This window comes from Phacochoerus africanus, chromosome 11 (assembly GCF_016906955.1).
Source record: "Phacochoerus africanus isolate WHEZ1 chromosome 11, ROS_Pafr_v1, whole genome shotgun sequence".
Lineage (NCBI taxonomy): Eukaryota > Metazoa > Chordata > Mammalia > Artiodactyla > Suidae > Phacochoerus > Phacochoerus africanus.
The window spans coordinates 31,747,881-31,775,838 of NC_062554.1; the positions used below are offsets into that span (position 1 = coordinate 31,747,881).

Below are 27,958 nucleotides of genomic sequence, written 5' to 3' on the forward strand. Positions count from 1 at the left end.
ACACAAAATGTTTTCTAAAGGAAATAAGTTAGATGCATATTACCTTCCTTCAGGGTGTAACTATCTTTGCTACTCAGTAGTGTACAGCAATGAACAAAATGCAAAAGTTCACTGTGACCTGGTGAAGGTAAGGGAAGTGAGTCATTAAAAACAAGAATCATGCAACTAAGAGACCAAATAACTATAATCCTCACAATCAGAGCCGAGCTGCCGAAGCAACAAAGTCGTGTAAGTGTGAAAAGCAACAGACCTGTAAGTCTGTCATGACATGTCAAAACATTAATATTTCTAATCTCTGATATTCTACCATAAGATTTTATTAATTCTTTTAAAAGTTTTTTCAGTGTTTTCTCTCTCTTTTTCATTGAGGTAAAACTGACTTATAACATTATGGGTTTGGGTTTTTTTTGTCTCTTTAGTCTCTTTTTGGGGGGTGGGGGCTCACCAGCAACATATGGAAGTTCCCAGGCTAGGCATCAAATTGGAGCTGTAGTCTCTGGCCTATGCCACAGCAACTCGGGATCCAAGCTGTGTCTGCGATCTACACAGCTCAAGGCAACGCCAGATTGTTTAATCCACTGAGTGAGGCCAGGGATTGAACCTCCATCCTCATGGATACTAGGGCAGGTTCATTACCGCTGAGCCGCAATGGGAATTCCAACATTCTATTAGCTTTAGATGTACCACATAATGATTCATTATTTGTGTGTATTGTGAAATGATCACTGCAATAAGTCTAGTTAACATCTACCCCATACATAGTTACTAAATATTTTTTCCTTGTGATGGAGCTTTTAAGACATATTCTCTTAGCATCTTTAAAATATACAATACAGTATTCTTAGCTATAGTCACCAAGCTGTACATGCCATCTCCACAACTTATTTATTTCATACCTTGAAGTTTGTACATTTTGGCTATCTTTACTCATTTCACCCTGTACATGCCATCTCCACAACTTATTTATTTCATACCTTGAAGTTTGTACATTTTGGCTATCTTTACTCATTTCACCCTACCGCCTCCCCCCTTCCTCTGGCAACCAACAATTTGTTGTTTCTGAGCACATTTTTTTGGGGGGGGGGTATCCACATATAAGTGAGAACATACAGTATTTGTCTTTCTCTATCTGACTTATTTCACTTAGAATAATGTCTTTCAGCTCCTCCTTATCCATGTTGCCAAAACATCAAGATTCCATTCTTCTTATGGCTGACTAATATTTCAGTGAATATATATTATACATAATGTACCACATTTTCTTTATCCATTCACCCACCAATGAACACCTGGATTGTTTCTATGTCTTAGCTATTGTAAATAATGTTGCAATGAAAAGGCAACATCCTGAATGGGAGAACATATTTGTAAATCGAATATCCAATTAAAAAATGGGCAGAGGGTCTAAATAGGCATTTTTCCAAAGAAGCCATACAGATGACCATGAAAAGGAGTTTAACATCACTAACATCAGGGAATGCAAAGCAAAACCACACTGAGATAACACCTCATATCTTTCAGGATGGTTATCATCAAAAAGACGAGAAATAAATATTGGTGAGGATGTGGAGAAAAGGGAACCCTCATGCACTGTTGCTGGGAATGTAAACTGGTAAAGCCACTGTGGAAAACAGTATGGAGGTTTTTCAATAAACTTAAAATGGAACTAATACATGATCCAGCAATGGCACTTCTGAGTATTTATCTGAAGAAAATGAAAATGCTAACTCTTTATGCACTTATATGTTCTTTGCAGCATATTTACAATAGCCAATCTTTTGTTTCATTTTTTCTTAATTTACTTTTTAGGGCCACACCCATGGCATATGGAAGTTCCCAGGCTAGGGGTTGAATCGGAGCTGCAGCTGCCAGCCTACACGACAGCCACAGCAACGCAGGATCTGAGGCGCTTCTGCGACCTACATCACAGTTCATGGCAATGCTGGATCCTTAACTCACTGAGTAAAGCCAGGGATGGAACCTGCGCCCTCATGGATACTAGTCAGATTTGTTTCCGTTGTGGCACAAGGGGAACTCCCTGTTTCATCTTTTGTTATTCATATGGACTCTATATTAGAAATGAGACATTTCAGAAAAATGACAAACATGAAGAAGGAAAGAAGGAAGGATGGAAGGCAAGAAGGGAGGGAGAAAACATGGGCTCTGTTTTTAGTAGTGTGTAGGCAATTATTACTTGAGTGAAACTCTTCTAACTATGGAAGAACTGAACCTTGAGCAACTCTTATTATCATTAAAAGAAGTTCTCATTCTCAACAGACCACAAAAACACTCCCCTTTTCTCCAGAAATTTATAATAAGGACTAGCAATTAGATTCTAATCCAGTGAATTGACTACCTTCTTCCTGGTTTCCATGAGTTGGGTTACTGACTCCCAGATTCTTACCACTGCCTCTCCCAGGAAGAACGACATCAGGACTGCAACATATCAGAGTGTGTTGCTGGCTGCTTTCTGATAAACCTCTGGGCAAATCATTTATGAAATGAATTAGAGGCATCACTATGATATTTCTTGATTTGTAATGCTGACCGTAGGGTTATAAAGACTATCTGATGGGAAAAAAAAGGCAAAGAATTTTCATATATAGCTAATTCTCAGGGGTAAGAATTCATGGTTTTAAGTGTTAGATACCATTGTGAATAAACTTTTTAAAAAAATTAAATTATTATTTTTTCTTTTTTGGCCACATGAGCGGCATATAGAAGTTTCTGGGCCAGTGACTGAATCCCAGCCAGAGTTGTGACCTACGCCACAGCTTCCATAAGGCCGGATCCTTAACCCACTGCTATGGGCAGGTATCCATCTGGGGCCTCCACAGAGACAAGCTGGATCATTAACTCACTATGCCATGGGAACTCCCGAAAGTAAATTTTTAATAATAAAAAACTTTAAGAAGAAAGAATACTGTAAGTCATGGAAATAGCCACAGATTTTCTAAGTCATATTTTAACTATCTATGAGAAAATAATGGTGAAAATTTGTAGGTAGGTTAAGGACATGAGAGTGAAAAACTTGAAAGATTTTAGATGATTCTTATTAGATTATCTATACAATTTCAGAGTTATAGGATGTAAAGGGAGAATATTAACACATGTGATTATATAAAAATTAGAAAAAAGACATCATAAACAAAGCAAAAAGTCAAAACATAGATTGCATGTAACTAACAAAAGACAAGTAGAGAGTACAGAGATAAGTTGTATGAATCAGTAAGAAAAAAGACAAACAATCCAGTTGAAAAATGGCCAATAAATAGGAAGAGCTAATTCATGGACCAGGAAATATAAATGGCTAATAGAGGAATATTTTCCCTCATTACTATTCTAGGACACACAAATTGAACCAAAGTTGGATACCAATTTTATGACTATCAAATTAGAAAAATTAAAAAGTATGAAAATACCAAGTATAGGTAAAGATATGTAATAAGAATTTTCAAGCACTGGTGGAAGCAAAACTTTGGGGGGTAATTTAATGATAAGGTAACATTTAGTAAGTTTGAAGGCACACAATGTCTTAGGAAACCAGAAATTAAATTCTCTTTCTAGATATATATCCTAGAGAACTTCTCGAATATATGCATAAAGATGCGGATATAAGAATGTTTACTGCTGTGTATTTTAAAATTATGAAAAATTAGAAGTTAATATCCATGAACAGACGAAACTGAAAAGCACCATGGAATGTTCTTAAAATGCAGTATCACAGAGAAATTAAAAAGTAGCCCTAGTTACATGTATAAACATGAACGAATCTCAAAAACACAACATGGAATGAAAATACAAATTGAAGAAGCACATGTACAATGTAATGTCATTCACATAAAGTTTAGAAATATTTGAAATAATACTGTATTACTTAAAAATTCATACACATGAATTACAAGTATGAATATACTGGTTTTCCTTGAAGAACAAATGAATTTAATGGGTTTATAGGGAATGACTAATCAGAAGCTCCAAAATATCTGTAACATCTTATTCCTTAAAAAATACAACTAAAATGAAGAAAATATGAAAAATTATCTGATATTAAAAACTGATTGATGGACACATAGGTATTTATTCATTTTCCTTTTTGGTAGGCTTGATATAGTCCACAATTAAATAATACAGCAAGTGTTTATTTTATGGGGAATCACCAAAAAAAAAAAATCTCTTTCAGGACAAACATTAAAACTTATATTAGGAGTTCCCATTGTGACTCAGTAGGTTAAGGAGCTGACATTGTCTCTGTGAGGATACAGGTTTGATCCCTGGCCTTGCTCAGTGGGTTAAGGATCTGGCGTTGCAGCAAGCTGAAGCATAGGTCACAGATGTGGCTTGGATCTGGTGTTGTCATGACTGTGGTCTAGGCCACAGCTGCAGCTCCGATTCAACCCCTGGCTTGGGAACTTCCATATGCTTTGGGTGCAGCTGTAAAAAGAAAAACAAAACAAAACACAACACCTGTTACATTATATGATAGGTGTTTTTGGCTTAGAATAGATTTGCAATCATATAGTATTACTGTATATGAATTTTAAAAATGTTACATATCAAATATTTTATTTTATTTTGACTGCACCCATGGCATGCAGAAGTTCCCAAGCCAGCGACTGAACCTAAGTCACTGTAGTGAAAGCTGACCTTCAACTGGCTGCACCACAAGGGAAAATCCTATAATTTGGCTAGTTATAGTTTTCTTTCTTTTTTGCCATATTTATTAGGGCATGTGGGTGTTCTAGAGCCAAGGACTGAACCCATGCCACAGCACTGACACAAGTCACTGCAGTGACAATGCTGGATCCTTAACCCACTGTGCCACAAGAGAATGCCTCAAACATTTTAGATAAAATGATGCAGAACTGTGGAAAATAATTAGCTGATTTAAAAATGGCTCTACTGGAGCAAAGATCCTGCTGCCAAAGGTTCATGGAATTAGTTTGAAAAAAGTTGTTTGTGAAATCTGAGACCAAAATGTAATACTTCAAAATAAATAAATTTTTGTATGTAATTTAAATATTTGTATATATGTATATGTGTGACTGGGTCACCTTGCTGTACAGTAGAAAATTGACAGCTATAATGGAAAAAAATTAAAATCATTAAATAAACAAATATTTGTGTTTAACTAAAATAATAAATCAAATATTATGCAAGCAAACATTTGACGATTTCAGCTACATTCCCAGCTTCTAACTGGAAAAATGTGTGGCTTGCCCTATGGTCCAGTTAGCCCAAAACTCTTGGTTTACATCTGTTACCCAGTTGAATTATTGCTATGGTCCATTTTATTCTCAGCTGTGTTCTGGTTTGAATGATAAATCTTATGGTCACCAGCCGCGAAAGATAGTTCAGTGGCTGAAATAAATTATGCAAAGGGAGAAAAGTCCACAGGATTTCAGAACTGGGACACAAGATGGCCACAAGGGACCCTAGGGAAGTGATGGGAGCACAAGAAATTAAAGAAATATGTGTGACAAATGCTAACTCTCTGCCTCTTCCTTATTCTAATCTCTGAGATTCAGGCTAATTAGCTTTGAATTACTCTCTGCCCTATAACAACCAATTCTGCTCTTAAGCAGAAGAAATACAAGGAAATTAAAGCCAATTACAACAGCTCCATGGTCTTGCTGCTGACCCTGCCCAGATGCTACTTTAGTATATGTTCCTGGAATGGAATCCTCCCCTTTCATCCTAGTTCTGAGTCTTCCTGAAGTTCTCTATTCTTTGTTACTTTATTTCTTACTGGGCATCTGTCTGTTGCTGGCTGGAATCCAAGTCTCTTCTCTAAACTAACCTAAGTTTCTCAGTGGCTGGGTGTCTCATTATTTTTACTTTGGTCCATTTTAAATCACTTTTTTAGCAAACCTATTAATATAAAGGCAATCATGAAATGGCAGACCACCTCAAGAGCTAGTACCCTTTCTCAAAATAATAAAACACTACCTTAGACCACATCCCCTTTCCCTCCCCAAACAGTCTTGCTGTGTCCTGGAAGTGACTACAGTTGGACTTTACGGTTCAAGAGTGCACTTCAAATGACTTCAAAATAGCAGTCACAAATACTTAGTGAGCAATTCTTAAACAAGTATTTTGGTCCTAAAAACACTAAAATGACATTACTGCTTACAAACAACTCAATCTTGGATTAGGAGAAAATCCTTGAATGGGATACCAGTAAAAAAGTTATAAAAAATGAGATAAGTACTACAATGGGGGTATTAAAAGAAACTATGGGAAGAGAGAGAAAGTGAATCCCAGTGCCTCATGTGGGCTGGCTTGGGAGTGGAGTGGCTAGGTCTCATCACTTCCACTTGCGTCAGTCTTCCATTGTAAGGGTAAGAATGCTGAAGTAAGTACAATCAGGGCAAGGTTCAAACCAGGCTGGCTTAAGGCTTTCAACCTTCCCAGAGAGAAAAGCACTCCATTCAACTGGGTCCCCTTAAAACCTCTTCCCCTGCAGTGACTGCAGAGATGGGAAGACAAAAAACATCACACTTGAACTTAATATGAAGGATATGTAAGAGCTTCTAAGGAGTGAAAGGAGAATGGTGCAGGCAAACTAAAAGAGAGTTAAAACTCTGGATCCCAGCTGACCCAAGGTAACTTTTAAGGTTCATTTCCTGCGGTCCCCACGAAATAACTGACTTTCCAGAAAAATTATCACCAAAATGCATCCTGTTTTTCATTGTAAATACCGTCTCCTTTCCACTTACAAAGTTTCTATTCATTCCTTTCAGGGCTCCTCTCTGAAACTTTTGCCAGTCCCCTCAGAGAGAATTAATTCATTCCTTTGCTCTACTTGCCTAGCAATGTTTGGCACCTCTCTTAAATCACCTACTCTTCTATTTGATAATTATTTTATTAGAAATTAGAATGTATCTTGCTCAGGGGCAGCAGAGACAGAACAAAGCAGGGTGCTTCACACAGAGGGCACTCAAGAAATGTTGGTCTCCTACATACTTCTCAGAAGGTAACACATACTATTTATGGTACATGAGCTTCTGTAGGTGGTATATTGAGTATATATTTCAATAGTTATGAATTTTTAAAACCCGTCTTAGAAAAAGTATTACTACATTGAACTCGAGATTTCAGAGACATTATTGCTTAGGAATTGACTAAATAAAATGAAGATATTAATTTGAGTAAATGGTTCAGGACTGATTCCCCTCCCTGATACTCCCCATTAACTGCCCCTGCTTAATACATTCCAAAGCACTTATCATCATTTGACATTTTTTTATTGCTCCTTCTCTCAGAATGTAAGCTCCATGAGGGCAGTCCGTTTTGTTTGCTGCTACACTCCCAGAACCTAAAATAGTACCTGGTAAGTGTAAGGGCTCATTATCTAGTTATTTAAAGAGAATGGGGGAGGGAAGGAGAAAAGGTAGAGTTGATGGAGAAAAGAAGGGATGGAGATTAATGCATTTAACCAATTCACAGAATCAGTTTTTGAGCTGGAAGGGACTTCAATGCTCTCCATTTACAGACAATGAGACTGATGCCCAGAAGGGGTTAGTGACTTACTCAAGGCCACAGAGGCAGTGAGCAGCAGAGCCCAAACTCCAACCCATGCCACTTAATGAGAGGTTGCTGAACTTCCCATAACATCTATTCTAGGCAATAAAAACAAATGGAGGTTTACACTTCTTTATAACAGACCTCAACATGCTGGAAATCCATAGCATTAACGAGATAGTATGGATTGCCTCATTCAGACACCAATAATCAGGACAGGCAGAAGAAAACTAGGATTTTTCTGACCCACAGTTTAATACTGTAAATATCAGACAGTATATTATTGTTGAAAACAGATCAGCATTACCTCCAAGGACCATGCCAGCCTGACAGCACTTTCTAAGGCGACATGCTGGGCAGTTTTTTCTGCGGATTTTATCAACAATGCAGTCGTTTCTTCCAGCACATAAGTAGTTGTGCTGCCCTAAAAAAACAACAAAAAAAGAAACAACTATTTATAATATGTAAGGACTGTTGGAAATTTTATGCAAGGACAATTGAAAAAGAGGATAAATGTACAGTAGCAAGTACATGACTCTCTCAGGCAGCCTCTTGCTTGGCACAACTGAATGCTAGTAATGCTTCAAACTTGCTCAGTACTTTACGCTGCCTCCAGGAGCCTAAATGAGGGGAACACAACTTAGAAACAAATTCCAGGATTCCTTTAAAAATCTTTTGTAAATGATTTCTGTGCATCTTATTAACAACATCAGCCTCCGAATGCCCTTAGATCTTCCTGTCATTTTAAGATTAGCTACATGTTGCTGATAAGCATTAGTGTGTCAATTAGACAGTCAAGCTCCAGTAAAACTTTTTCTTTTTGATGTATAAACCTTCAACCAAACAGATATAGACAATTAAAGAAGTCTCCGTAATAGACTTTTCATAAAACTATGTGCCTAATTCTTTTGGAAAATCCTGGCACTAGCTCACTCTTAAAGGATCTCAGAATTTGAATGGTATGTAAAAAAAGTCACTGATTGTCCTGACTTTATGGCCTGGTTTATTTTGGCTACCAATTAGAAAACAGGATAAATAGAAATAATGATAAAGGGGGGAACAATTTAAAACAATGAAAAGAATTACAGAAGAAGTCAGGGTAAAACATGTGACCCTGAGGTCATTTTGTGTAGAGGAAACCACTTATACCCCTCAAAGGTCTGGAATAAGAATTTAATATTTAACAATGATGATTATTTAAAACAAAAGTGTTATATTTAATAAGGCATGGTGCAATTGGATTTATTTACATTGAAAAAAAATGAAAAAAATTTCAACTTAAACATCCAAACAACTAAAATATTTACTACTTTGGCACTCTTTATTTTCCAAGGCATTCCTATAAAACAGAGTTTTAACACCACCAGTTTATTTGTACCTAAGCATAAAAAATAATTTTAAAAGTTATGGAATTTTCCTATAGTATTTTATATTAGTCAGCATTAAAACAGTTCCACCGTCTTGGCCAAAGACTGTAGTAAAGGAACACAGAGGCATCTTAACTGATCAAGGAAAAAGCTACACCCCCCATGGCAAATGGCAAAAAGGCCACATGTATGGGACAGTTAATAACAAAATGGTTCCTGATCTGGGCATTTCTGGAAAAGCACAGACAGTCTTTTCTTAAAAATGTGTGCCTCTACAAACTTATATTCATGTACTCATACATACTAGTGTTCATCCTCCTGTTTAGGAGTCCTGGGCCTTGAGCTTTCCTCCTAATAAAGGGCAGTAAGAAGCTTCACATCTGTGCCCACTAGATTAGCAGAATGTATGCATGCTACTCTTTGATCTGACTTGGGTTTAATTTTTTTCTCACAAGTTATATAGGAGTGACTGTGGGAGTGAAAGTGTGTGTAAGTTTACCTATCTATCTATCCATCTATGTATCTATCTATCCACCTATCATCATTTCTATCAACCCTATGCTGATTTCTCACAAGAAGAGTGAACAGACAATAGAATGCAAGATTTTCCATCCTATCCAGAGAACAAACCTAAACAAGCAGTGCTCAGAGATATAATTGCTATTTGAAGAGAGGCTGTTCTACTCTCTACTCCTCCAGGAAAAAAAGCCTGAAACATCAGCAGCTGGAATGCTGCTGACTTGTCTCATTTCTCTTTCTTAAATGATTTATAAGAGCACCTCCTTCTTCAGTGTCTCAGAGGAGGCCCCAGTAGAGGGCTCTCAGTCCAGGTTTCTGAAACCATTCCTTCCTACATGCTTTCAAATCTTCCCCATTCATTTCCCCCTTTCTCTCCTAAAATCTTTAGTCTCTCCCCCTGCAATGATGTCCTCCTTTCTCCTCAAATTTTTCCATTTCAAAAACTCCAGCATCAAGGGAAAAAAAACCAAAAGGAACTGTGTTTCACTCTAAATTCTCCTTAATTTCATTCCTTTCTTTGTCATCTAAGCTGTTGAAAAGTCATCTACATTTGCAGTCTTCATTCAATTTCCTTTACTCCTCAGCATACTATTAACTGGCTTATATGGTCACTGTTCTTATTAAGTGGAGAAATATCGTCAAAGATTTCTTCATTCCTACATACAGTGAGATCTTTCTTGACTTTCTGTATAATTTGCCATGGGTGACGTTTCTCCCCACCTGCCCCGCTGCTTTGTTTTTTTTGAAGCTCATCTCTCATGACTCTTCATCTTCCAACAGTTCTTTTTAAGTTCCCACTGCCGATCCCTCTTCCTTTGCCTATTCCTTATATATTGTATTCCATTATATATTATACATTACATATACACATTATATATAAATTATATATATATATTGTATTCCATTGTACACACTAACGTGAATGGTCTAATAATCTCTGCATGGCTCCCAAATCTCATCCTGAGCTCTGACCTCTCTGCAGATACCTCAAACTCAGTATATGTGAAAAAGAGTTTAGTGATTATCCGGTCAAATTGTTTATTTCATAAATTGTATCATTAGAGAAATTTTTAACAATGTAAGAAAATTCAAAACAAATTATCTATGATCTTATTATCATGCAAATAATTTCATTTTTGTTTCAGTCTATCTACACAAATCTAGAAGGTTTTTAACATCTCTTTGTTAATATTTGTTAAGTGAATACACATACATATCCTTTTATAAAATCCTCATTAATTCAGTAAGTATTATTGAGTATTTACTGAGTATGCCCAATGCTATTTTTTGAATAATCTGTTTCCCCACTTAATTGGAATGCTATCTTAACTGCTGACACTATAGCGCAGTGAATAGCAGTAACTGAACAGCAGTTACTGAAGTGAGAATGCTTGTTCAAAGCTCAGATCTGCAGCTATTATCCATAGGATAATAATAACAATAACAGTAACAGACAATTATTAAGTACTTACTATATGCTAAGCACTGTTACAAGCTATCTGCATGTATTAATCACCACAGCAACTGTGGGAGGTATTATTAGTCCCATTTTATAGAGTTAACTGAGTCAAAGAGGAGTTAAGTAACATGCTTAAGGTAACATAACTAGACATTTTAGCTTAATTAACCCAAAAGGATTTTTAGAAAGTTCAGGGTATGAACTTCGGAGCAATACTGTTTAAGTTTGAATTTTATTTTATTTTTATTTTTTGGTCTTTTTTTTGCTATTTCTTAGGCCGCTGCCGTGGCATATGGAGGTTCCCAGGCTAGGGGTCCAATTGGAGCTGTAGCCACCAGCCTACACCGGAGCCACAGCAACGCGGGATCCGAGCCGCGTCTGCAACCTACACCACAGTTCATGGCAACGCCAGATCATTAACCCACTGAGCAAGGGCAGGGACTGAACCCGCAACCTCATGGTTCCTAGTCGGATTCGTTAACCACTGCGCCACGACGGGAACTCCAATGTTTGAATTTTAATCTCACTGCTTGTTAGCTGGGTGACCTCAAGTAAAAGGAAAATAAGATTAGTATTTGGGTCACATCTAAGGACTAAATGAACTCACATAAGAGCTTAGATTAGTCTGGTATATACCAAGTACTTAATGAATGTCTACTACAATTATGACTATTAGCCCATCCTTAAATCCCAAATACAGGTAGATCTGTTCTAGATGTGACCTAATAATTTTATATCTAGTCAAGTCATTCAATTTTAAAGGCAACTGAAAGACATTCTCAGATACACATAAAATCAAGTAGTAAGGCCTTGATATGCTACTCCACCTAAAGATATTCTTAAAGATGTAACCTAGTCAACAATAGGTGAGTTACAGTAGAGAATGTGTGAGGAAGTTTAACGTGAAAGGATTGATAACAAGTATGAAATAAATTAAAACATAGATTTAAGTATAAATAAAGAAATTATAGTTGCCAAATTGAATACAACTCTTGAGGGAAAAAAGCTGAGAATTTCAAGATTTTAAAAGGAAAATCTCTGGTAATTAAGGCTATTGGCATGAAGTCACTACTGTAAGAAACTGGCATATCATCAGAGATAACTATAAAGAATGGAATGGTTTAAAGAAGTCTGGGAGCCCAGTCCACTCAAAGCTGTAGTAATCTTTAACACTAATATTGGGCTGTCAAAACTGCAAACCAGATATAGTATTATACAAACAAAATAAAGGGGGTATAGTTAAGAGATCTTTTGGCCCAAGAAGTGTTGCAGCCAGCCAGTTCCAACTAGAACTAAGGTAATTTGGCATGGGGCCCAAACACTACCTCTGTACCACAACACTTGCCCAGGACTCAGAGCCATCAAGAAGGAAAGGAATGCAGAAAGGACTACTCCATTACATGTGCCAGTGTATCAAGTACCTGGCTGTATATACAGACAAAGTTCACACCCAAATGCGCTAGCTGTGTTGCACCATCATCTGGGATGTCTGTAAAATATTAAACTGTAGTGGCTGCAAATCCAACATAATGTCTGTTGCTACCACTTTTCTTCAGACAATAGTCCCGAATTTATATCCTGGCTTTGAAAAACACATCCATGTCCAGATGTACTTGAGAATTTCTCATAAATCACAGATTGATGGTTCTAATTGTATACTGTTGCTGCCCCATAGTCCAACAAGACATTGTTGCTATACAAGTCTATAAAAAGTCATTCTATTAAACCACTCATTGCATTCTACTTTCTAATATCCTTTCTGTCTATCCACAACTTCACCACTAGAGTTAGGAGACATTCAGAAGTATTTATAAGCTATGGACCACAACAAACAGGATGAGCAAGATAATGATAAACAATAGGAGACTTCACCCAAATAGGAACTACAGTCTACATCTCCCTCTTAACATATGTATCTTTTGCCTCTGTTGAAACCTGAGGAACTATTATTACCTGAAGTCTAATAGCATGTCATGTTTTCTTTCTCCTTAGAAAACCTCTTACCTCCTTCATGGTGGGAAAAGCAAAAGATGAATACCAACTACTATGTCTTCTTTTTAATGATGTACTCTCTCCCTTATTTCTTTTCTTTCCTTCTTTCCTGTCCTTCCTTCCTTCCTTCCTTCCTTTCTCTCTTCCTCCCTCCCTCCCTACCTCTTTCCCTCCCTCCTTCCTTCTTTCCTTTCTTTTTTCTATTTTTATGGCAGCACCTGGAGCACATGGAAGTCTCTGGGCCAGGGATTGAACTGGAGCCTCATCTGTGACTACACCATTGCTTGTGGCAAAGCCAGATCCTTAGCCCACTGAGTGGGGCCAGGGATTGAACCCTCATCCTCACCCACTGAGCCACAACAAATACTGCTCCCATTTTCTTTAAACATAAATTATACTAGTATCACTGTATTTCCCCAAACTCTTGAATGTCTCTAAGACTCTCCTCCCTTTTCCAAATTTATATGCTTGACACATTGTTATCACTTTTCAAGTCTAGTCTCACCTGACTGATTTGAGAAAAGTGTGGCTATTTCTTTTGCGTGCAATTGCACATTTGATATATTCTTCTTATACATGCTGTGTGCCTATTTCCCCTATGTTCTGTGAGAATAGAAACTAGGTCTTGGAGTTCCCATCGTGGCGCAGTGGTTAACGAATCCGACTAGGAACCATGAGGTTGCGGGTTCGTTCCCTGCCCTTGCTCAGTGGGTTAACGATCGGTGTTGCCGTGAGCTGTGGTGTAGGTTGCAGACGCGGCTCGGATCCCGCGTTGCTGTGGCTCTGGTGTAGGCTGGTAGCTACAGCTCCGATTCGACCCCTAGCCTGGGACCCTCCATATGCCGCGGGAGCGGCCCAAGAAATAGCAACAACAACAACAATAACAACAACAACAACAACAAAAAGAAACTAGGTCTTTAGATCCTTGTGTCTAGTAAGAATTTGAAAAATATTTGTTGAAACATATATACCTAGTTATACGCATTGTTTCACTGATAGTTATAAATATATTTATATTCAACAATATAAGATATAAAATAATATTTCACTTAGTGTCATAAAAGATCACTTGAGCCAGATTTTAACATACTACCTTTTAATATTTATTTTTAATACAGAATGCCTTTTACTTCAGTAAATTCCTTGCCTTTTTTTGGCAGTAAACCATGAGTTATATATAGAGCCTTTAACAAGCTTAGTTTTAACACCTACCTTTGCAAAAACAAAGAATTTTTTATTATTCCTGAAAAAAGATATGTTTAATAATGTGAAGAGGGATTATTTAATGGTTATATTAATTTATTATTTCTAATTGGTCTCTAACATTTTAATATAACTTCAAGTGTTACTATTATTAAAAAAATCATGTATGATGATAAAACCACCATTAAAATGTGATTAACACTATAAAATGTGATTTTATTTGCCTAGTGATGTATAAAAGTTTTATATACATGACAAAATATCATTTTAATTGAAATGAATCTGTTTATAAGCTAGAAAGAGATTTAACTTTAAAATAAGAACTCTATATTATTTGTGTTGCCTCTCAGAGCACAAGTGAACATATTTCATTTTGGTTTGAGAGAAGACACAACTTTTATTCCTTTTTATGAAAATAAGGGGGGAATATGTAGCAAGAGAATGGGAGAAAAGAGTGTATATTCAACAGATAAAGGGAAAAAGAATAAAAAGTATGACATAACCCACAAAACTACAGTCTTAGAGTAACATGAGCTGGTGCATGTCAGGGCACTTTTTCCACCACAAACACACAAACGCTGGATAACCTATGATAGAAGTATGTTGTTAAATTACGGTCAAGAATTTAAAAAAAAGAAAGTCAGTCTCATAAATCAGAAAAAAGAAAGATATGAAAGCCAGAGGGGTAAACACGAGTAATTTGCAGTAGTACAAAAAAGTTTCAGATGCAGATATAGGAGCTAGGAGACAAAATCTGGGGTTTGAAGCCCAGGAGGGTCTGGGATATGTACATGAGGCCTACTGAGGGAGAAGGGCAGCAACTGAAGTCTGCATAAAATGGAGAATCCCAAAAGGCTCTCTTACTCATGAAAATAGTGCTAGAAAACACTATCAAGAATATACCATTAAAAGCAAGAATCTGTCCAAAACTTTGAGTTGGAAGAGGAGGCATCCATACTAAAAACTAAACAAACAAAAATCTTGGTCTTTATGAGAGGTGACACTACCACATGGTGTGTAAACCTGCATCATGAAACATAAACTGGTCTATGACCGGTGAAAGTCCCAGGATCCCGGGAAACACAAATGCAAAATTTAAAAGGCTAACAAAACAAAACAAAACTGTATGAGAATGTCTATAAAAACAGTGTGCAAAAGTAGCCCCAAATTGAAAACAACTCAACTGATCATTTATAGCATAACATACAAACTCTATTTAATTCATTCAATGTATCATATAGTAATGAGAATGCATGTCTGCCCATAAAAAATGTGAATAGGCTCCATAAATACGATGTTATACGAAAGAAGTAGACACAGAAGAGCACTCTATGATTCCATTAATATAAAGTTCCATGATAGTTAAGACCATCTATGATGTTGAAAGTTGGGATGGTAGTTACTTTTAGGGAGTGACTGGAAGGACACAAGGGGACTTTTGGAAAGCTCGTGATTTTTAACTATTTTTGACTTAGGTGATGATAATGTGGTTTTATCTAGTTAGTGATAATTCAGTAAGCTCTACATCTTTAATTTGAACACTTTTATGAGGGTTTTTATGTCAATGAAAAGTTTCCTTCTGGACAATAGGGACCTACTGTATCACACAGGGAAATCTACCCAATATTCTATGATAATCTATATGAGAAAAGTCTCTGAAAAAGAATGGATATGTGTACATGTATAACTGAATGACTCTGTTGTGTAGCAGAAATTATCACAACATTATAAAACAACTATACTTCTATAAAACTTTTTTTTTTTCTTTTCACAATTCATGGCAATGCTGGACCATTAACCCACTGAGCGAGGCAAGGGATTGAACCTGCATCTACCAGATTGGCTTCCACTAAGCCATAATGGGAACTCCAATTAAACTATGAAAAATGGAAAAAAAAAGTTTCCTTCTTTCTTTTTAAAAATGGTTCTAAGATGACAGTCTGGATGGTACTGTTATCCAACAGAGGAAGTCTGTGTTACACTAACCAGTGGAAGTCCAGACGCTGAGAACTTGAGAAGAGAAAAGCATTACCAACATTACAGGATTACAGTTGGGGCTTCCCAGTGAAATATCTTCAAGAAACCCAGTAAATTATCCTGCTGGAGAAACAGTCAACTATAATCATCCATTAAGCACAGAGAACTCCACTGACAGTCATATGCACACCTGCCTTTTGCAACCATGCTTCTCCCTTTACACCCTCTTCCTATGCCTTTGCCCTAAAAAGGTCAAATTCAGTTGCCAATGGGTCTTAGGACTGTGAGCAGAGTGAAGGAGGTGATCCTGTTCTTTCTTTCCCCATCCCCCAGTTTCAGGCTCCAGGCAGCTGAGCTGGGGCAAAGGAGAAACCCTGAATTAAGTGAGAGTTTGTAATTTTTACTGTACTGCTGGCCTATTCATTTTGATTTTGAAATGAGCTTGTTCTTCTGATTAAAAATTGTAGGATTACAGAAATAAATCTGACTAGTATTCATGAGGATGCAGGTTTGATTCCTGGCCTCACTCAGTGAGTTGGGGATCCGGCATTGCCATGAGCTGTGGTGCAGTTCTCAGATGCAGCTGGGTTCTGGCATTGCTGTGGTTGTGGTGCAGGCCAGTGGCTGCAGCTCTGATTTGACCCCTAGCCTGGGAACTTCCATATGGCCACAGGTGTGGCCCTAAAAAGACAAAGATAACTAAGTAAGTGAATAAAATAAAATAAAAATTATAGGATTGGACCAAGATTTCATGTAGAGGATGGAAGAACTAGCCATGGAACAGGTTTTGTTATTAGGGATCATGCTGATATTGGCATTTTGAAAAAAAAAATGAGTATGTATGTGTGTAAGAATAATTGGGGGATTATTTTAATGTTGCTAGAAATATAAGTGTAAACTACTGGTCCCAACTAGAGGCAATTTTGCCTCCTTTCCCCACTTCCACTCTGGGACATTTCAAAATGCCTGGGGACAATTTTGGTTTATGACACTGACGGGTTATGTGCTACTAAGGAGAAGGCAGGGATGTTCCCAAAATCCTCCAATGCACAGGACAGTCCCCACAACAAAGAATTAACTTGCCCAAAATGGCAATAATGCCAAGCTTGAGAAGTTTGGTGTTAACCATGATTTCCCACTTTTTAAGACCTATTTTCTAGGTCTGTCTGCTGAAAATGCCCAGAAGCAAAGACAACCATAGCAGCAATTAACAGACAGACCCAGACTGACTGTCATGTCTAATATCATTTTCATCTGAAAGCAACCAGGGCTCCTTAGGAGAATGGCTGATGCAGGACTACAGCAAGAAATGTACAAGTTGAGCCCAGGATACTTTGTTGTGACGGAGTTTGATACTACTGACGGTTAATGAAATTTGTCAAAACCACAGTGACCAAAGATCAGATAATTTGAGCATCAAAAACAATTTGGTTTAAGTGATTAGAACATATTGACTACATATAGTTTAAGTGATTCAAGCAAACTGATTCTACATAAAGCCATGAGTACAAAATGAACTCACTAGAAAATACTATTGGAGGTTGCTAGGGAATAAAGTCATTACTTTGAAAATTGATAATTAAAGATAAATAACTATAGTTTTCAGGGTGTAAAATCACTGTACTACCCAAAGCAATCTACAGATTCAGTGCAATCCCTATCAAATTACCAATGACATTCTTCAAAGAACTAGAACAAAACATTTTAAAATTTGTATGGAAACACAAAAGACCTGAATAGCCAAAGCAGTACCGAAAAAGAAAAAACAGAACTGGAGGAATCAGGCTCCTTGATTTCAGCCTATACCACAAAGCTTCAGTAATCAAAACGGAATGGTTCTGGCACAAAAACAGAAATATAGATCAGTGGAACAGGATAGAAGGCCCAGAAATATACAGCAGAAATTGATACAACATTATAACTAAACCATACTTTAATAAAAAATTTAAAAAAAAAGTCCAGAAATAAACCTAAGTATCTATGGTCAACTAATCTATGACAAAGGAAGAAGGAATATATAGTAGAGAAAAATTAGCATCTTCAATAAAAGGATCTGGGAAAACTGGACAGCTGCATGTAAAAGGAAGAAATTAGACCATTCTATAACACCATATATAAAAATAAACTCAAAATGGATCAGAGACCTAAACATAAGACCAGATACACTAAAACTCCTAGAGGAAAATGTAGGCAGAATGCTCTTTAACATAAATCACAGTAACAATTTGTTTGATCCATCTCTTAGAATAATTACCATAAAAACAAAAATAAACAAATGGGACCTAATTAAATTCAAAAGTTTTTTGCACAGCAAAGGAAACCATAAAAAAAGAAGACAACCCACGAAATGGGAGAAAATCTCCGCAAACGAAGGAAGTGACAAGGGCTTAATCTGCAAAATATACAAACAACTCATACAACTCAACGTGCAACCAAATTGAAAAATGGGCAGAAGACCTAAACAGACATTTTCCAAAGAAGAAATATAGGTAGCCAATAGGCACATGAAAAGATGCCATATATCACAAATTATTAAAGAAATGCAAATCAAAACTACAATGAAGGACCACTTCACACCAGTCAGAATGGACCCACACTGATTAGAATGCCCATCTTTAAGAAGTCTACAAATAGCAAATGCTGGAGAGGGTGTGAAGAAAAGGGAACCCTCCTGCACTGCTGGTGGGAGTGTAAATTGGTACAATCTCTATGGAAAACAGTATGGAGGTTCCTCAGAAACCTAAACATAGAACTACCATATATACAGCAATTCCACTCCTGGGCATCTATCTGGACAAAACTTTCATTCAAAAATGCACCTCTATGTTCATTGCAGCACTATTCACAATAGCCAAGACATGGAAACAACCTAAATGTCCATTGACAGATGAATGGATTAAGAAGATATGGTATATATACATAATGGAATACTACTCAGCCATAAAAAAGAACAAAATAATGCCATTTGAAGCAACATGGATGCAACTAGAGACTCTAAGACTGAGCGAAGTAAGTCAGAAAGATAAAGACAAATACCATATGATTTCGCTTATATCTGGAATCTAATATAGGGCACAAATGAACCTTTCCACAGAAATGAAAATCATGGACACAGAGAAGAGACTTGTGGTTACCAAGAGGGAGCAGAGGGAGTGGGAGGGACTGGGAATTTGGGATTAATTGATGCAAACTATAGCCTTTGGAATGGACAAGCAATGGGATCCTGCTGTATAGCACTAGGAACTATGTCTGGTCACTTGTGATGGATGGAGCATAATAATGTGAGAGAAAAGAATGTATACATGTTTGTGTTACTGGGTCACCTTGCTGTCCAGTAGAAACTGACAGAACACTGTAAATCAGCTATAATGGAAAAAAAATAATAAAAATCATTACAAAATAGAAACAGACTCACAGACATAGAGAACAGACTTGTGGTTGCCAAGGGGGAGGGGTGATGGGTGAGGGAGTGGGGTGGATGGGGAATTTGAGGTTGGTAGACACAAACCACTACATTTAGAATGGATAAGCAATGAGGTCCTAATGTACAGCACAGGGAACTATATCCAATCTCTCAGGATAGACTATGATGGAAGATAGTATGAGAAAAAGAATGTACACACACACACACACACATTTTCATATATATATCTGGGTCACTTTATTGTACAGCAGAAACTGGCACAACATTGCAAATCAAATATACTTTTTTATCATATAAAACATTTTATTTTTATTTCGTTATTAAAGTAGAGTTGATCTACAATGTTTCTTCAATTTCTGTTGTACGGCAAAGTGACCCAATCACACACAGGTCCCTGTGCTATGCAGTAGGGCCCCACTTCCCATCCATTCCAAATAGAACAGACTGCATCCAAAAATTTTTTAAAAATCATTTTTGATTTGCTCAAACTTTAAAAAAAAGAAATAATCAAGCAACTAATAGGCCTTCCAGAATAGATTTTAAGATTACTAAGCTGCCTTTTGAAAGAGAGAAAGAACTATAAAAAAGATTTTATAGCTGATAAAATTAGAAGGAATAATAGAAGAATATCACCCTTTTGCAATCTCTAATGAAATGACCACCACCTGTGAAGTATGAAAAGACAATTAAAAAACTCCTCCACTTTCCAATTACAGGTCTGTGTAATGCCACATTTTCTTCATATGCTTCGACCAAAACAACATATTGCAACAGATTAAACGTAGACAAAGGTATGAGACACAGCTGTATTCTGTTAGGGCAAACATTAAAATGACTTTTAAAAATGTACAACAATGTCACTGTTGTCATTAAATTTTTTTGGGTTTGGAAAATTAACATCTCATGGGTTTGCTATTTTTTAATTGAGTTAATAAAAATGTTTTTAAGCCATCATTTTTAATTCTAATATGACAAATATTGATAGGTATAATCCATCTAAACAAAAACTCTTTGGGCTCTTCATAATTTTTAAGTATGTAAAGAGATCATGAGACCAGAGTTTTTTAGAATCACTGGCCTGTGCACAGTTCTTTTCAAAATATTTAACTGGAAACTAATCATGTGGAAAAAAATCAGACAAATTCAGACTGTGGGAGTGTCTACAGCAGCTGCCCTGGACTCCTTAAAAATGTCAATGTCCTGAAAAACAAACAAACAAAAAAAGGTGGGCAATCTCTTTAAAGACTATAGAGACTTGTTAACCAAATGGAATACATAGTTCTTGATCAGATTATGCATGAACAAAGGATATATATGGGACATTTGGGGAACAATTGGGGAAGATTAAATACTGACTATATAGTAGGTAAAATTTATTACATCAGTGTTAACTCTGTGATGTGATAATATTATTGTGATTATCTTGGTGTTGTCCTTAGGAATACATTTGAAAGCTTGAGAGGTGAAATACTTTGTCTGCAACTTATTTTCAAATAGTTAAGGAGTTCCCACTATGGCTTAGGGGGTTAAGAACCTCACTTACTGGGTTAAAGATCTGGCATTGCCACAAGCTGTGGCATAGGTCACAGATGTGGCTGGGATCGGGTATTGCTGTGGCTTGGGTAGGCTGGCAGCTAGCCCAAGAATTTCCAGATAGGGTAGGTGTGGCCTTAAAACAACAACTAAAATAACACCCCCCCCCGCCAAATAGTTAAGTACAACTATTCATTTACCAGTATTTTTCAAATTTTCTAGAAGCCAAAGTATTCTAAAGATACATGTAGAATGAAATAAAGGTTTGAAGCAGTTTTTCATATTAGCTCAACTGGGGCTGGTTATATAAAACCAGAGTAAGGGAGAGGACAAGAATGAATCTCTGGCAGAGTGTGATAAAGAGCCAGACAAGAATGAACTAGTACGTTTTAAAGTATCTTAAGGTAAGACTCAGGGTTTTTGTTAAAGTGACGAAAAAAGTTGTGGGAGAAGAAAGGTGACAAAATTTTATTGTCCTACACTATGGGTCAGTATGCCAGGAACTTATCTGGTTTATTTCATTTCACTTTATTTTATTTATTTTTTATCTTTTTAGGGTCACACCTGCAGCATATGGAGGTTCCCAGGCTAGGGGTCCAATCGGAGCTGTGGCTTACATGACATTGGCAGGTAGCAAGGGCCAGAGAATGGCACCTCCCATCACTTATACAAGAATGTTGCTAAGCTTCTTTATGAACCAGAAGGCACCCCAGGGAGCAAATTTCACTCAAGTATCAGATGAACATGTACTTCAGTAGAAGTTGGGCATAAACCCTTACACACATGTGAGAATGTACACTGCCTTCATCCAAGAATAGCAACACAACTCGACGTCAATTCCAGCATTTAGTGCTTCAAATAGGAGCTCTCACATCAGCCCAATTTTTATTTCCTGGTAGTTTACCAGTTATTTTTTCTTGTTTAAACTCATGTAGGGTGTATGCTTTATATGTAAAATGAAAAATTTGTTCAATATACAAAGGTATAGATTTTTTACTTTATATTTGTTTGGGGCACCACGAGCTCTTTTGGTGTACAGAGTAAAATGATTATTTAACTATTAAACTTACTTCTGTTATCCAAGTTCTACTACCTATAAATCCTTGAATAAATCATTTAGCCTCTTGGTTCATCTGCATTCAACCAGTACTTCAGGTGATTTTGAGGCAGCATGGTTTGAAGACTAAAATGGGAGGAACACTGGCTTATCAAACAAAGTCCAAAGCAAACTAGGAGCTAACTTTTGGACTCAATAGTGTGAGATGTTCAGTAGTCATCTATGAAAACATCAGGGTGGCAGCTGGATATATGAGTCTAGAGTTCATCAGAAAAAAAACTGGGCTAGAGATAAAAAATTAGGCATGATCAGGATATGCATGATTTATCTAAAGACATGAGCCTAGATTAGATCTCCAAGGAAGTCAGTATATAAACAGAAAGGAAGGGGTCCAAATACTGGGCATTGGGCCTTCCAATGTTAGAATTGAAAGGAAAAGAGACTGAACAGGAGCAAGTGAGGAAAATCAAGAGTGTCTGTCCTGAAAGCCAAGTAAAGAAAGCATTTGCAGGAAGGTAGAGTGATCAACTCTCAAATGCCATAGACAGATAAGTAGGATGGGACTAAGAACTGCCTGCATGATTTTGCAATGTGGTAATTTTTTTTTTTTAAGGCTACTATAGCCTATAGAATTTCTCAGGGCTCAAATCAGAGCTATGGCTGCTGGCTGATTGCCACATCCACAGTAATGCCAGATCAGAGCCAAATCTGCGATCTACACCCCCACTTGGGGCAATGTGGGATCTTTAACTGAGCCAGGCCAGGGATCTGCATCCTCATAAGACACTATATAGGGTTCTTAAACCTCTGAGCCACAATGGGAACTGTGCAATGTGGCAATCTTGACAAGAGAAGTTTTGGTGAAGTGAAGATAAAAGACTTATTGGATTAGGCTTAAGAGAGAAGGGGAGAAAAAAATTTATTGGAGGAGTTTGGCATCAAAAGGAGTAGAGAAATGGTTGGATGAGAAAATCAACAGAAGTATTTGAGATCAGAGAAATAACGGAATGTTTACATACAGATGTGAATGATCAGAGGGGCAAAAAATAACTATTTAGGGAGCCTGCCTTTGAGTCTATAGAAGACTGGACCTAGTGAAAAAGGGCAGAAGGCTGGCCTTGAGGAAGAGTGCAGATTCCTAGAAACAAGAGGAAAAGTCGACTGTGGGTTAGATGCCACACGAGTACATGCGTGGTAGCAGTTTACATGTGTGGTAGCAGTTTCTGGAAATTTTCTCAGTAAGTTAGGAAGGACAGACATCAGCTGAAAGGAAAGATAGGAGTGTGGTGTAAGGCTGAGAAGAGGGAGAAGGTAGAAGAGAGTCATCCAGAAACTATGGACAATGAAAGGACTGTTTGCAGGACAGATTATTTAGTCATAATATTCATTTTTCAATCCCACCTACCGAGGATGCAAAGTTTCTTTCCCTGTGAAATCCAGCTAGCAAGTTTCTATCCTCCCTGACATAAATTAGTTTTCATTACAAACAATTAGAACAAAGAGACACTAGATAATGGATAAGAAGTGATGTAATGGTTAAGTGAAAAGGTTCTCTGGTTCCAAACTCAGCTTTGCCATTTAGTCATTATTTGCCTGTGCAAGTGGTTTAACCACTTTATGCTTCAGGTAATGCATATAGCCAAATTCCTGGTATGTAGTATGTGTTACATAACGCTACTATTAATATTAACTATAAAATCATTGACACTCTGGAAGATTTTTTTAAAAGGAGTTATAAAATCCTATTTCCAAGTGTATGTAGTTATGAAACTTTCAATCTGTAATGTACTCACAATGTCTTGACAACAAAATCTAATAACAGAATCATCTATAGATATCTGTCTTTCAAAATGCTCTTTATATCACAAAGATGAATCACAAAAGGGAGTCACTTCCATTTTCCTATCAAAAAGCACTTTCTTTAATTTGAAGGGACAGATGACATGTTCCTTCTGCTAAGTATGTTCTAAGTAGCATAATACTAAGACACCTGCCATCATAGGAAAGGTTGGCAATTTGGAACACATATACTTTTATAAGGAAAATATGTAGCTTCTCTTTCAATTTGACAACTCTTTTACAGTACTATTCCGTGAGAAAACCATTGTGTGGTAAAAGATTTTCATTGTCATGCCTCACTAGGTTGCAAAGTATCATGATTCTAGTATATCTTAAGGACCTTGTGTTAAAAATTAGCCACAGTAATGACATCTTGCAGAGCTTTGATCACTTAAAATTTCCGTTTATTTGCTGCAACATATAATTTGCCTATGAGGGAAGCAGCAAATGAATTTCATATATAATGTTACCTGAAATCCTTGAAATTTTTTTTAATGTCACAGTAGAAATCCTACCCATGGTTTATGTAGTCTTTCCATTAAATATTCTTTTAGTAAAGAGGGCAGTTACCATTGAGACTACATTTTTGTTTTAGCTACTCATCAAAAACACCTTTCCCGTATATTTCATCTTCGAAACAGAACCTAACCAGTAAAATGCCATAATAAAACATCTGTTGATAACGAGATAATGTTAACTCAGATAAACTCTTAACTCTTAAAACAGTTCCTGTCCTCCAGCTCCTATTCTCAAAAATCAAGAGGAGAGTGAGGCTGGGCAGAGAAAAGGCAGGCTCGTCTTTCTAGGTGGGCCAACAAATGGATACTAACTAATCAGGAGATTTCATGGACTCTCCCTCCATGAGATCTAGAATCTTTTCCATTGGAGTAAAACAGCTGGTTTTAAGCATGATGTAAAAAAAAAAAAAATGAGACTAGATGGATTTGGCAGTGGACTGCTTGAGACCCAGGCTACACAAGCTTGCTCCAATCATTTCATTAGGCTGGAGTAATACAACCGCAAATTTTACTGAATTGAATTTTTTGGTGATTACCTTTTGGCAATAACTCACTGTAATATAAATGAAGACATATAAAACTCTGTGTGCTTTCATTTGTCTATTAAACCTCCCACACTATAATTTTTTCTAATATTTATTTCTTTAAATCTTGAGCAATGTTTTCTACGTATCTTTCAAAAGTATTTGCTGAATGCACTAAGCTGCCCACCTGTTTTTTTCACATGTATTTTTTGTTTTAGATGTATTATTTCAGTCATTTATATCATGATAGGAAGAACAGTAAGATCCTATATACGTGGGTTTTTACTAGGAAATCCTCAAAGAAGGCTTCCACACGTGATTCGTTAGCTTAAGCGCTGTGTATGTTTGACTAAAATGAATATCACATGACCCGAAACACTGCTGAAAAATTGTACAGGTTTGTCTTTGGGTTCTAAGTACTAAATTTTAAATGTCTGGTTTATAATAATGGCTTCATACAGTTATGAGCCAAAATATCTAGCAAAACATGGTCTTAGAGAAAGGTGCTTCTTTTATGATAATGTATATAAATCCATATTTCAAATTGTTGTCTTGATAAATTCTATTTTTTTTTATTTCTTGGCAGATCTGACTCTACTTTTTCGAGCTTTGCATCTGAGAAACTGGAGGTAGGAGGAATTCTGGCTTTGTCATTTTTCTTGTTCACTGTGCTTAATTAATTATTGCTATCTTACATCTGTGGTTTCTTCGCAGATCCAGATAAGCTGCAGTACTCTGCCATAGCCTAAGAATGGATTAAGGGAAGAGTCTGCACCCATCAATGCCTCTGCACCCTGGAACTTGGGCACTTCCATTAGGAGGCCCCACATTCCATAAGCCTCTGATGTGTGCTGTGAGAGTATGCGCTAAGGTAGATAACACTGACATCCATAATTCATTTATTTTTGAACAATAATAAATATATGTTCTGGCATTTTCTTCACACATCTCAACACTCAGCCCTTGGGATGACTGCATCTTATTAGAAAACTGGCAACCTAGTATACATGGTGAGAAATGGCTCACTGCAGCCCTAATAAATGCTCTTGGCTCATTCTGCTTCAGTCCTTTCCTTCTAGGCTCCTTTGTGACACATGCTGGACATCACCACTTTCCTTCATTTTGCCAAAGTAACAGGAGGACAGAGCAATTATGTAAAGTGAAAGTTCACTTAAGGTCTCAGAGGAGCTGGAGGCAGTAAATAATACCAAATTTGCTGTCAGACATTAACATTCCTGGGGATTTAACAAACTGCCCCTGTAATAGGCAGTTTCTCACAGGCACTTATTTCTCTTCGTACTCTAACCTCTTACTCTGTTGTTAGGCCTTTTCTCTACTTCCTTACCCTTGCCCCAGCTGCCACCTGACAACCCTCTAATATTATAATCGTACAGAGAGGTTCAGTTCTTCACAGGTTCATTTCTCCCAACTCCATGTTTGCACTGGACTGACCTTTGCATAAAGAAAACACTCCCTAAAGTGCTCTGCTTAACAAAAGATCAACCATTGTGGTCTCTACTGTCAATAACATAAAAGCCACCACAAACTCTGAAATATAAAGATTTGAAAAATTGACGTTGACTATTTTTATCCAATGCTTATGCAGCCTTTTGCCCCCTAGTCATTAAACACCAGAGTTAGCTGCCTACTATCCAGTGCTTCCACAATTCATAATTTCATACCTCACATAATTATTACTAGACTGTATTTAATAATGTGTCTATATTTCTTTCTCCCTAGGTCACAAACTTGGCTTATTCATTTCTGAGTTTCAATATCTACCACAAATTCTGGCACAAAAGAGTCACAGAATACGTGCTTTAAAAAAATAAATCAATAAATGAACAAATAAGTGAACTTCCAGGCCAGAATGTCTCAATTCTCAGAAGTTATGCCATGCACAAAAGATTATATTAATATCCTGGTGAGTATATTATGTAGCATATAAAGTATACAATTTTAAATTAAACTACATCACCTAATCTATGTATCAGCTCCACAGGTGTTTTCTCTGACTCAAAGGCATCTAACATTTGTTCAAATCTATTTTGCATGATGCTCTGAGGATAATTAATCCTCTTTAATTTTACTTTCAACATCACTCCTTTATGTAATAAAATAATTGTGTACTTCCTCATTCTTTAGGTAAAAGTTCCTCTATTTACATTTCCCCCCCAAAAAAATTCTTTGTGTTTTGGTTACCCTACTGAACTTGGTTCCCATCTACTCACTGAACCAATCCATTCCTCTGGGCTACCACCCTGGATCAGGCCCTAAATACATCATCTCCAGACTGTTCTCACAGGCTTATAACTTCCCTGCCTCATTTATTCCCATATGCTATTGATATACTAATTTTCCTAAGCTACACATTGGAACACGTCACTACGGTATTCAAAAATCTTTAGAGGCATTTCATTCTTTACTTAGTTACCTGAAAAACACCACATTTTTGTCCTTCCAGATTTTTTCAACCTTCTGTTTAATAATTCTCTTCATTCCATTATGGCAGTGCTACCTAATTCTGGGGGAGTTTCACTGCCCTCTCAACATTTCCCTTTGACAATCTCATGTGAGCAATCACCCCAGGAAAAACACATCAAAATGTTATATATAATTACAAAAGATTCTTGGATCATTGACTATGTTCTATGCTTTAGCCAAATTGTGCTTCTGCTCATTCCATACTTTTTGTTTATAACAACCATTTACAACTCTTGCCCTCAAAATCATGTACTCTCAATGGTCCATCTAAAGAGCTATTTTCCCAATAAACACACTTTTTGGTCTCCCTAACTATCATCTTTCTTCCCCCTCAAAATCCAAACCACATTCAATATATGTTACCTATGTTATACTTACAAGATTGTATTATAGCTTATTTATCTGTTGTAGCATTCTGCAGAACCCAACATGGTAGTAAAAGTATAGGAAGAATAAGTATGAATAATTGTTTACTAAATATTGCAATTTTCAGGGCTGCTACATTGCAAAACTCCAGGAGGTACTATGTTCAACACAT

The 27,958-nt window shown here is 36.8% G+C and overlaps 1 protein-coding gene across 3 annotated transcripts in view; it reads right to left on the bottom strand.

The window, feature by feature from the left end:
* Window positions 1–27,958, bottom strand: part of PGR (progesterone receptor) — an 86,193-nt gene that overhangs the window by 41,680 nt on the left and 16,555 nt on the right. For all 3 annotated transcript variants that reach the window (XM_047752681.1, XM_047752683.1, XM_047752682.1), the window contains exon 3: window positions 7,832–7,948. In XM_047752681.1, coding sequence (XP_047608637.1) covers window positions 7,832–7,948 — 117 coding nt within the window. The remainder of the gene's footprint in view (window positions 1–7,831; window positions 7,949–27,958) is intronic.